At 46.3% G+C, this 12,165-nt stretch overlaps 1 protein-coding gene across 1 annotated transcript in view; it reads right to left on the bottom strand.

Moving 5' to 3' along the window:
* TRIP4 (thyroid hormone receptor interactor 4) overlaps nt 1-12,165 on the bottom strand; it is a 57,500-nt gene that overhangs the window by 14,298 nt on the left and 31,037 nt on the right. The window contains exons 8-11 of the mRNA XM_044279534.1: nt 11,913-12,033; nt 5,548-5,720; nt 3,003-3,127; nt 506-597 (exon numbers count right to left, since the gene is read on the bottom strand). Of these exons, the coding sequence (XP_044135469.1) occupies nt 506-597; nt 3,003-3,127; nt 5,548-5,720; nt 11,913-12,033 (511 nt within the window). The remainder of the gene's footprint in view (nt 1-505; nt 598-3,002; nt 3,128-5,547; nt 5,721-11,912; nt 12,034-12,165) is intronic.

Below are 12,165 nucleotides of genomic sequence, written 5' to 3'. Positions count from 1 at the left end.
GTTCTGACGAAACCCCTCTAATGGGGTTGTCTGGACTAGAAGCCAACAACTCCAATAATACTAACCTGTGCCCCATGATAAAAAACACACTACACCAGTCTACCATCCCACCGTGCCAGAGATGCTGCCCTGTTTCCAATTGCTTCAGGTTTCCATAGGACCAGAAGGGGCTTGGTCTCATGACCATTCCAGCCAATCACAATTTTTTGTGGATCACATGCGGACCCATTCACTTCTATGGGGCCGCAAAAAATGCGGACAGCATACAGAAGTCATCCGTGTGCTGTCCGCATCCATGGGGCTATGCCGCAAATTACAGACCATGTCCTATTCTTGACCGGTTTGCAGACAAGGATAGGCATTTTTACAATGGGGCTCGCGAAAAGTACAGGATGCACGTGGATCGTATGAGTATTTTGTGGATCCTGAATTGCAGACGGGAAGACAGATACGGTTGCGTGAGTGTAGCCTAAACCATTATACGGCATAGCGTGAGTGGGCTCACCTGTTCCTTAAATTGATCCTGTGCCAGACAGTCAACTACATTCACACACCCGAGCAGGCAGCCAGTTGGGTAATCCTTGGGGAAATGAATATCTAAAAATACAGAAAAAAGTACTTCGACTATTAAACGCAAAGGATTGTTAGTCACTTAAAAGGTAATCAGATAAAAATATTAAATAAAAAAGGACATTGAAAAGAACATAAGAGAAAATGCAAAAGCAATGCAAATACATTACAATCCTGAATCTTGAACAAACTCCTGTATTATATCATCTACAAAGTATACATAACAATGAAAATTAAAGTCATATAAAAAGAATTTCCACACAACTTAAATTGGCTATACGGTAGTAAATCAGAGGCTAAAGCCAAATTAACTATGTTTCATTTACTTGCAGCTCTATTGAACCCTGATCAGAAGAAAATTGCACCCCATATCTGTTTATAATGAACTCCATAGCAATTTTAAAATATTTCACTGCCTGTAATAAAGGGTTAATAAAGGGTTTGTGCACCTTTATTTTTTGGTGTTTGGAGGAAGGGGAGGGGGGAATTGTTGGCAAAAGCCCTGTCCTGGGCAGACCTGCAAAGGGAAGCTTACTTAGGCTACTTTCACACTAGCGTTCGTCGGTCCGCTCGTGAGCTCCGTTTGAAGGAGCTCACGAGCGGACCCGAACGCAGCCGTCCAGCCCTGATGCAGTCTGAATGGAGCGGATCCGCTCAGACTGCATCAGTCTGGCGGCGTTCAGCCTCTGCTCTGCTCGCCTCCGCACGGACAGGCGGACAGCTGAACGCTGCTTGCAGCGTTCGGGTGTCCGCCTGGCCGTGCGGAGGCGTGCGGATCCGCCCAGACTTACAATGTAAGTCAATGGGGACGGATCCGTTTGAAGATGCCACAATATGGCTCAATCTTCAGGCGGATCCGTCCCCCATTGACTTTACATTGAAAGTCTGGACGGATCCGTACGAGGCTATTTTCACACTTAGCTGTTATATGCTAAAAATAATGCAGACGGATCCGTTCTGAACGGAGCCTCCGTCTGCATTATTATGATCGGATCCGTTCAGAACGGATCCGATCGAACGCTAGTGTGAAAGTAGCCTTACCTGCTTTCCGGCTTCTTCACGCCATGCCCTCTGCTGCTCCACAATGCAGCAGTCAATTGCTGGCCGCAGCGGTGGTCTGCTCCCCTTGCGACATGAGACCATTTGTTACGACGCAAGGGCAGCAGCTCCCTGCTGTGGCCATCGATTGGCTGTGGTGGTGTCAAACAAGAAGTTTATATCCAGGGTGCCCAGTGGACTGACCGATGCAGTGGAGCAAAGGAGCCAGTGCCGGGAAGCAGTTAGGTGTGCTTCCCTTCACAGGTCTGACCAGGAGGGAGGAGGTTTGCCAACCACCCAAAGGTTAACAACCCCTTTAAAGGGTTTCTACCACTTAGGTGTCACATATTTGGCTGTCAGACACTAGCGATCCGCTAGTGTCTGCTCTGGCCAACCATCCTAATATAATTGCTTTTGGGGCGGTGGTTTGGCTAAAAAAACTACTTTTATTAATATGCTAATGAGCCTCTAGGTGCTATGGGGCGTCATTAGCACCTAGAGGCTCCGTCTACCTTCAGAAACTGCCGCCGCCGAGCGCGTCCCTCCAGCCCGCCCATCTCCTCCTGAATGCGATCCTCGTATGTATTCTGCGCATGCGCAGTGAATGTCTGACCGCTTCCTTGCTCAGACATCTCCACTGCGCCTGCGCGATGACGCCATAGTGCTCCGAGGAACAGGCGCAGTGGAGATGTCTGAGCAGGGAAGCTGTCAGACATTTACTGCGCATGCGCAGAATACATACGAGGATCGCATTCAGGAGGAGATGGGCGGGCTGGAGGGACGCGCTGGGGGCGGCAGTTTCTAAAGGTAGACGGAGCCTCTAGGTGCTAATGACGCCCCCATAGCACCTAGAGGCTCATTAGCATATTAATAAAAGTTGTTTTTTTAGCCAAACCACCGCCCCAAAAGCAATTATATTAGGATGGTTGGCCAGAGCAGACACTAGCGGATCGCTAGTGTCTGACAGCCAAATATGTGACACCTAAGTGGTAGAAACCCTTTAAAGGGAACCTGTCACCGGGATTTTGTGTATAGAGCTGAGGACATGGGTTACTAGATGGCCGCTAACACATCCGCAATACCCAGTCCCCATAGCTCTGTAAAAAAAGATTTGATACATATGCAAATTAACCTGAGATGAGTCCTGTCCCTGACTCATCTCACATACAGGACTCATCTCAGGTTAATTTGCATATGTATCAAATCAGGTTTTTTTCCACAATAAAAGCACACAGAGCTATGGGGACTGGGTGTTGAGGATGGTCTAGCGGCCATCTAGCAACCCATGTCCTCAGCTCTATACACAAATTCCCGGTGACAGGTTCCCTTTAAGCTCCCTTAAGTAATGAGTCAACTGCTTTTCATTCACTTTTTGGAAGGTTTCCCAGCACAACCTTTATGAAGTAGTACTCGATATGATGCCTCTAGCTCCGAGATTTCCTGCGGGGAAGGCCTTTTAGCTGCAGCTGCTATCCATAGACGACCTCTATGTGCACTGTACCATGATCGGCCCTCCACCCTGAAAATGACAGTAGTGAGAAGTAGAATTAGCAGTCTGATCCTGCACATAGGGAACTGCAGACACATTTCAAGAAGCTGGAGTCACACTGAGACAAAATGACTTTGTTACACTTTGTGTCAGCAGGGGCAGTTGTACTACAATGCAGATTCAGCCACAGCTAGTGCTCAATCACGCTGACAAGTTAGTAGGAGCACAGTGCTCATTATGTAGGAACCATCCAGTGTTACCTTCCCATAATCCAAGATGCTATGTGATGAAGCACCAATATTTGAGGATGGCAAGATGAAACAAACAGTAAAAATCCATATAAATCACATTAAAATGTAAAAGCATACAGAATATAGATTAAAACATATATAAAAAAAATATATGTAAAAAATGAACTTTGTATGTTTTTGTATCAATTTATTAATGATAATTTGCATACTTTTTCCTATGGAGCGCTGCTTGAAAGTAAGTCTTGAATATCAGCTGCATCTATTTAATAAGAAGCAGGAGGCACCAAAGCTCAATTCCTATACATAACCACTTGAAAATTTATGTTGGCTGCCTTTGAAAGTAGCTTTTTTGGATTGCTCTGTTGATTGAGATATTATCCCATTGGGGAGGAACGCAGCAAAAAAAAAAAAAAAAAAAAATCACCTGTTAAAGGGTATGTCCACTACTTTTATATTGATAGCATATCCTCAGGATAGGCCAGCAATATGCGATCGGCAATGGTCCAACACCCCACACCACCACGATTAGCTGTTGGGGTGTAGTTCTGACAATTGTTTAGTGGACAGAGCTGGTTACTGCAGCAAAGCTCACATTCACTTCAGTCCTTTTGGGCTAGTTTCACACTAGCGGTAGGAGATCCAGCAGGCTGTTCCCTGCCGGAGCTTTCTGGATCTGGCATGGCTGGAAGGTACCTGAATGCCTGCCGGCCCCCCATTAACTGTTATGGGGTCCTGCGGAGATCCAGCCGCCACCTGGCAAGTATGCCATGAATCAGCCGCACAAAAACCACTGCCTGGTAACGTGATACGCGCAGCAAACGGTACTGTAAGTAGAAGTGGGAAGTTCACCAATCATCTAGTATTATTTCAGTTTCAAATAAATTATATTAGGAAGAAAAAATACGTCATTAAAACAAAAGACTAACATTATGTAGGCCCCACACAGGAGGCAATAAATAGTACAGACACTTGTATGAACAGTCAGTATCACAAAAGAACAGTGAACAGACACCCCATGGTGGGTATGGCATAAAATATCAGGGATATAGAAAAATAAAAGTATCAGGTGAACGCCCAAAGCATGACTGAACCAGTATATTTAAAGGTGATCACCCCTTGGGGACATGATAGGGCAACATAAGACAACCTCGGCTGCCAAAGTTGCAGATAACAATCAACAGTATCATTTTAGATTGCTGCAGCCTTTTCATATATTGCCATTCTATCCGTGCTGTGTATAACCTCAGATATATGAAGGGTGTTGGTTCGCCATTTGGCAGCAATTTGGATGTGTGCTGCTAGAAGAAGAAATTGTGCTAGTTTAAATGGAGCAGTTAATGGCACGGTTTGTCCCCAAGTAGTCAAATAGATGGGATTTTATAGAAGGTGAGCCCCAGTACATCAGAAATAATTGAACAGATATGTGTCCAAAAGGTACTAACCACAGGACAGGTCCACCAAATATGGTACCTAGACCCTATTGAATCACATCCACAAAAGCAAAATGGTGAAACCGAGGGGTAGATTTGATGGAAGAATGTCGTGGGCATGCTCTGTGCAGAGAGAGTGAGCTGTCCAAATATTCTACTGTAAATGGTGCGATTTTCTAGCATTATAACAGAGGTGTTACAACTCTGATACTATTAGGATGACTGCTTGCTAAACACTCCCTATCTCTCGCATAAGCAAGTACGCTAGGCTTGGCAGAATGAGGAGGTTTTTTTTAATAGGCAGATGAGCCACTAACACAGTGCGCTTTCAGCAGCTTTCCTTGTACAGGGACAAAGGCATGTTGATATCCAACATCTCTGTTCCTTCTTTCTCCCAAATCTGCTACCAGGGGAGAGTCTGATAATCCATATACACACTACATGGTCAGCCAAAATTGGCAGGGTCTAATGATCTTTTCCTAAAGGGTATGGGCATGTTTACCCTAAAATGATAATGAAATGACTGCTGAGAAGTGATGTCTACAAAACAGGAAGTGTCAGACTACTGTGTGGCTCAGCGGCCAGAGTAAGAATTGTACAATTTCAGAATTTTCGTTTTCTAAACAGTCACACAATAAACATCATCAAGTACTTATGAAAATATATTTAATATAAAAAAGTAGATTTAAACAATATGGAATTTTCTGGCAATACATTCCTGTTCAGGTATGAACACAATTCTTTTTAAGAATTCCGGCAACGTCATTACCTTTTAATGCCAGCAACAAGAAGTGAAGCCCATGGCTGGTGCATGCTAAGGCACATGCCCTGATCACTAATCTCCTGCAGTTCTCTGTCCTGTATGCGAAGTCTGCTCCGCTCATCTGCATCTTCTATACCGGTCCTCTTCCTATTTGAAGTTGCACTCACCTGATCAACCCACTGGGGAAACACAACAGAACTGAGACCAAACATATTAAAAAACCATATTAAAGGGGTAGCCGATTTCTGAAACACCCCCTCTCCCATGTGCCAGGCCCCTCACAGGTAATATACTTACCTCGCTCCCACTCCCTGCACCGCCGCTGCTGCACACTGATGAAAACATTGGGTGGGGAGGGGGGCAGCCAATAGCAGGCAAGGACAGGGACAAGCCTCCCTAGTATCACCCGCGATGCTAGGGAGGCTCATCCCCGTCTGCCATTGGCTGCTCCCCACCGACATTTCCATCCGTGTACATGTGTGCAGGGAGAAGCAGCAGCGGCGGTGCGAAGATCAGAAGCAGCGCCAGGAGCGGGGTAAGTATATTACCTGTGAGGGGCACGGCACATGGGAGGGTGTTTCAGAAATCGTATAACCCCTTTAATAGTGTATTTTTACATCTAATAATTGTACAACTGTAACAGAAATGAAAATAGGTTTTCAAGTATTGCAATTTTTATGATCCTCTCCCCCTGGCGGGCACGGCACTGCTCTGCTTAACTGTTCAGACCCACGAGCCTTCCTCTCCTTTCCAGCGAGCCTGGCAACCGGAGGAGCCTGGCTGTTCTCTATTGCAGGTTGTAACCTGATTCATAGGGCACACATGTGTGCACGCTCCCTCTGGCTCTTGAAGGGCCAGTGTGTGCACCATAATCTTTCCCAGTGTATTGCTAGCCACTCAGGGGGGCGTAAGGCACCCTCCCCTGTGGGAGCGTGCCTGAGTAATGAGTTTTAGTCCACTAGTGTCTGGCAAAGGTCTGCTGTTCTACATTTGTCTGCCTGTGTACTGACTTCTGCCTGTTTCCTGGATTTGATTTTTAACAGCAATATTGATGCACCATCAAGGAAAGGTCACGAATATCAAATCGGGGGGGGGGGGTCTGAATCTTGGCACCCTAGCCAATCAGCTGTTTCAAGGGGTGTCTGTTCTTGGGCGGGTGCTCTGTACACATGCATGTCCTACATTTAGTAGCAGCTCTGTAGGGTACTGCATTTATTTGACTGGGACAAAGCTGCCATGCTCAGCATTGATGCTACTATATGTATGGCAGGGTATCAAGAGTCGGGCCCCCACAAATCTGATTACTTATCCTAAGAAAACTATTGTAATCCCAGAAAACTCTTTAAAGTACAATGTGCCAAATTTATCAATGCGTTCACAGTGTTCAAAAAGAGGCAAAGAGCTATGTCATAGTGATTTGTGGAATATGATGCAAGCTACACTAGGATATATTGGCAAAATGTTTGAATCCACAACAATAGCAGTGTCCCATTGTTATCTCAGCTAGAATGTGCAATATATTATACGAAAACAATTACCGTATTTTGGTCTATAAGATGCAACCCAAGTTTAGACAAAATAAAATTTGAAAAAAAAAATTGTAGGTCAACTTTGAAGGGAATATGGTTTACTGAAGTGGAGGGGTCAAGGTCAGTAACATTAGAGTGTGTGTGTGTGTTGGGGGAATAGTTCTGGGCAGCTCCTGTTACCCTTACTGTGTCATCTGCTGACCATTGTAACAACCAGCAATGGTGCATGTAGTCACCTTATTACATACAGTCTGCAACACACATACAGCTCTACTACATCCATACAGTTCTCTTACACACATACAGCTTTGCTACACACATATATACACATGCAGCACTGCTACACACATCATCTTTAACAGGGCCGTCTTTAACAAGGGGCAGAAGGGGCAGCTGCCTCTTGAGCCCTGCTAGCCACTGCCCCGGGTGTCAGGCTGTCAGCTACACTGGGGGTGCTGCCATGCCATGCCTGCCGGCACTCCAGGCAGCGTACTGTGAGAGCTGCGATTCTCTAGGACCTTAGGTGACATCATCACCATGTGACCAAGGTCCTTTCTACAAGGAGTGTTGCTGTAGACATTTGCCTTAACTGTGGAGCTTTTTTTGTGAAGATTATATCAGAAAAAGGTGACAGGGGCTGTTATGCTAATATACTGTAAACTACTGTATAGTAGGGTGCTGTATAGTGTGGGAGCCTGTATACTGTGGGGGGCTGTATACTGTGGGTGCTGTATATTGTGGAGTGCCATACTGCTGTACTGTATAGTGTGGGGGGCTGTATACTGTGGGTGCTGTATATTGTGGAGTGCTATATTGCTGTACTGTATACTGTGGGGGGCTGTATACTGTGGGTGCTGTATATTGTGGAGTGCTATACTGCAGTACCTTATACTGTGGGGGGCTGTATACTGTGGGTGCTGTATATTGTGGGGTGCTATACTGCTGTACTGTATACTGCGGGGGGCTGTATACTGTGGGTGCTGTATATTGGGGAGTGCTATACTGTATAGTGTGGGGGGCTGTATAGTGTGGGGTGCTGTATCGTGTATAGTTTGGGGTGCTGTATACGGTGAGGTGCTATACTGCTCTACTGTATACTGTGAGGTGTTGTATACTGTGGGCTGCTATACTGCTCTACTATATACTGTGGGGTACTGTATAGTGTCCATATCGCACCCTACCTAAGAGTGGAACTGACGCACTGACGGGCGATTCCAATGTCTATAGAAAACCCTGTGCACAATGGGTTATCTAGGTAAAAAAAGTGGGATCGCAAAATAGTACTTCTATTTATGTATAATTACTAATATACCTATGTACACATGAAACGGGAAGGTAGGATTTTAATTGTTCTGATGTCTCAGGATATTAGCTATTCTATACAGGATCCTATAGATAAGTCAGCAATATTTTGAACCTCTTACAAGTATGCATTCATAAGTCTTCATTTACATTCATTAATCAACTCTGTCTCAACTAACATGGTCACATTTCTGTCCAAGAATGATAGACTACATTTTAATATTACATTTTAAAGTAGATGGGAATAAGTTGCTGATAAAGAGACATACAAGTAAAGTACTGTATTAATTATCCTACAGACTAATATAAGACTATAGACACTCAAATAAGAGACTGAAAAAGCATGTTTGAGGCAGTTGTCATCTGTGTGTGTGCCCAGACTGTGCCATCTGCCTGGAACAGATGCACTCTCCTCCTGGGCATGAGTTTCAATGTGTTTAAAGGCTCTAGGATATTGTTCTGCAGTTCACTTTAGGTGCAGTATATTATATCCTCTATAATAAAATCCCTGTGTGCGTGTGTGCCTGCCGATGAGTTAAGTGCGCATGAGCGGGCGCCAGCCAATGAACACACGGCGTTCCGCGCGCACCGCCCACATCTGCTTGCCGGCCCGCTGCTGTGCCCAGCTCTGCCCCGCCTCCCCTTCCGGCTTCCTCTGCAGCCGACTCACACTGCAGGATCTGGGCCCTGCAACCGCCGCCTGCCACAGCAAATCCTTCACCGGACACCCTTACACACTTGCGCACCGGGCAGAGAGTGGCCCCATACCTGCTAAAGCATCGCATCCTGGAGTTCATAGAACTCCCGAAGAGCCTGGGAGGACAAAGCTGGGAGCACTGGGGACCTCTGATTCTGGACCCCGGGTATCTGTCAGCACAGGGGTGACATGTTAGTCCCCACAGCAGCCGCATCCTCCTCGCTCCTATTTCGCCCTAACTCCGCCCACCAAAGTCAGGAAATGGCCACACAGTAGCAAGTGAGGGAAGCCATCATAGGCAGGGAGCATTACACACGTATTACACTCCAGTCCTCATCATTGTACACATATTACACTCCAATTCCCATCATTACACTACAGCCCTCATTGGAGTGTAATGTGTGTTTAATGATGGGGATTGGAGTGTAATATGTGTGTAATGATGGGGGTTGGAAGGTAATATGGTGTATAATGATGCGGGTTGGAGTGTAATATGTATATAATGATAGGGATCCCGGGGAATGAGGCGGCTGCAGAGGAAGCTGGAGGCGAAGGAGGAGGCACGGAGGGGCTGGGCACAGCAGCAGGCCAGCGCGCAGTTGCAGGCGGCATGTGGAGCGCTGTGTGCCGAAAGGTCCCCGTGCCACGCGCATGCCCACTATTGCAAACGGCACTCACACAGGGCTTTTATTATGTAGGATGATGGCGGCTGGAGTGTAATCCTACATAATAAAATCCCTGTGTGATATGTATACAATGATGGGAGTTGGAGTGTAATACGTGTGTAATGCTCCCTGCCTGTGATAGCGTCCCTCACTTGCTACTGTGCAACCATTTCCTGACTTCCTGACTTTGGTGGCCGGGGTTAGGGCGAAATAGGAGCGAGGAAGATGCAGCCACTGCGAGGACTAATATGTGCCCCCTGTGCTGACAGATGCCCGGGGTCCAGAATCAGAGGTTCCCCGTGCTTCCAGCTTTGTCCTCCTAGGCTCTCCGGGAGTTCTATGAACTCCAGGATGCGATGCTGCAGCAGGTACGGGGGCCACTCTCTGCCCGGTGCGCAGGTGTTGGCGGTATGTAAGGGTGTCCGGTGAAGGATACGTTGTGGAAGGCAGCAGTAGCAGGGCCTGGATCCCGGGGTGTGAGTCGGCTGCAGAGGAAGCCGGAGGGGAAAGAGGAAGGCACGGCACACATGCACACTTCACTAATCGGCACACACGCACGGACACAGGAATTTTATTATTATAGAGGGTCTGCGTGTCCGTGCGTGTGTGCCGATAATTTAACTACGCATCCAGTCAACACATGGCGCTCCACACGACGCCCGCACCGCCCACACTAGCGTGCCGCCCAATCACGCAACTGCGCTGTCCACACCAACGCGCACGGCACACTGACCAATCATCACACGCCGCCCGCACTGCCCACACCTGTGCGCCAGCCAATCACTGCCACCGCTCGCAGGTTATGGTGTGCTCTCCACGTCGGAGCCACCAGTCGCTGCCAGCAGTCTCAGCACCAGTCAGTGCCAGCAGCCACCAGTCACAGTGCCAGCAGTCTCAGCCACCAGTCAGTGCCAGCCATCTCAGCCACTAGTCAGTGCCACCAGCCACAGGCACCAGTAAGAGTACCAGCAGTCTAATGTTTATGCACTATTGTTCTAGCGCCCGTTATTGTAACGGGCTTAATGTCTAGTAGAAAAATAATTGTGCTGATATCATGAAATGCCAGCAACTTTCAGTATAAATTGTAGCTCATGGGAGGCCAGATGAAACACGGCCAGAGCGAAACGGCTGTTGCCATATACTGTAGAAGTGCCCGCATCGGCGACTGAGCTGTTTTAAAAGATGGAATAAAGAACTGCAAAGTGATTCGGTGAGTGCCGCAAATTTATTATCTCATTATACAAGTGTGCACAATTCTATATGCTAAGCACCACCGGGTCAAATGGCGAAGAAGCACCAACTCCACTTTACCCTAGATGCATGTGGCAGTGACAACCCAGAACTTTTTCAGTTAGTTTGGTGGAATTGTAGCTCAAGAGTGTAAAGGTGGAAGTGAATAGTCATAGTAGTGACATAAAATTCATGGTATAAATACTAAATAGTGGCATTGGGTTACAATTAGTGTTGAGCGAATCGAAGTTAACGAAGTGGAATTCTATCCGAATTTCTGGAAAAATGTAATTTGACCTAAATTCGAATTTCCTGGCACTTCGTGGTAACAAATAATTTTTCCTGAAATGGTGCTAAAAAATACTAAAAAAACCAAACATACATACTCATCCATTTGATTGCGAAGCGGCTGTCGCACCCATCTTGATTGAAGACAATGCGCCAATTCTTGCGCACGTTGATGTGTGATATCACCACGCTGGGCGGGCCCAGTGACATCATCAGTGATGACATCACCGCACCCATTCAGCATGATGACGTCGTGACTGGTTTTCTTCAATCAAGATGGCCACGACTGCTTCTCCGCGATCAAATAAATGAGGTGAGTGTATAGATTTTTTTTGTTTTAACCCCTGATTAACCCCCTGATAGGCTGAATGTGACTCTCAGATGCCACGATCAGCATTGAACACGGCATCTAAGGGGGTTTAATGACGGGGCGGCGCGATCGCTGTTCCCAGTTACTGCAGCTGCTCCATACGATGGAATGCGATCCATTATGAATTAATTTGTAACTAATCGAATTTCTTGATAAAGTCAGCAAGGCTGCGGAATCAAATTTTCGAAAACTTTGCTCATCTCTAGTTACAATACTAAACATACGTTACTATATTCTATCTAAGTCTATTTCTATATCATTTTCTGGTCCAGTGTACTGAAATCACTTACCACTGGTGGGGGAAATGCCAAGGCTGGATTCAAAAGCAGGGAATCCCGTGTATTTTCTCCTGAACGTCTCACTGGCTTTGATAATGTGCCTGAGTTAACTGCATGTACAACTTCATCAAACCTGTCAGGACAAAGAGATATTTTGGATCTGAAAAATGCTTTTGCAGTGGACATGTTGTTATTAACCACACATAAACCACTTTCTAAATAGGTATGAACAGTCTTACAGCACTGGTATATGCCCAAATCATTT

This window comes from Bufo gargarizans, chromosome 2 (assembly GCF_014858855.1).
Source record: "Bufo gargarizans isolate SCDJY-AF-19 chromosome 2, ASM1485885v1, whole genome shotgun sequence".
Taxonomy (NCBI): Eukaryota; Metazoa; Chordata; class Amphibia; order Anura; family Bufonidae; genus Bufo; species Bufo gargarizans.
The sequence above is the reverse complement of the archived record's forward strand: the minus strand, read 5'-3'. Positions and strand labels throughout refer to the sequence as shown.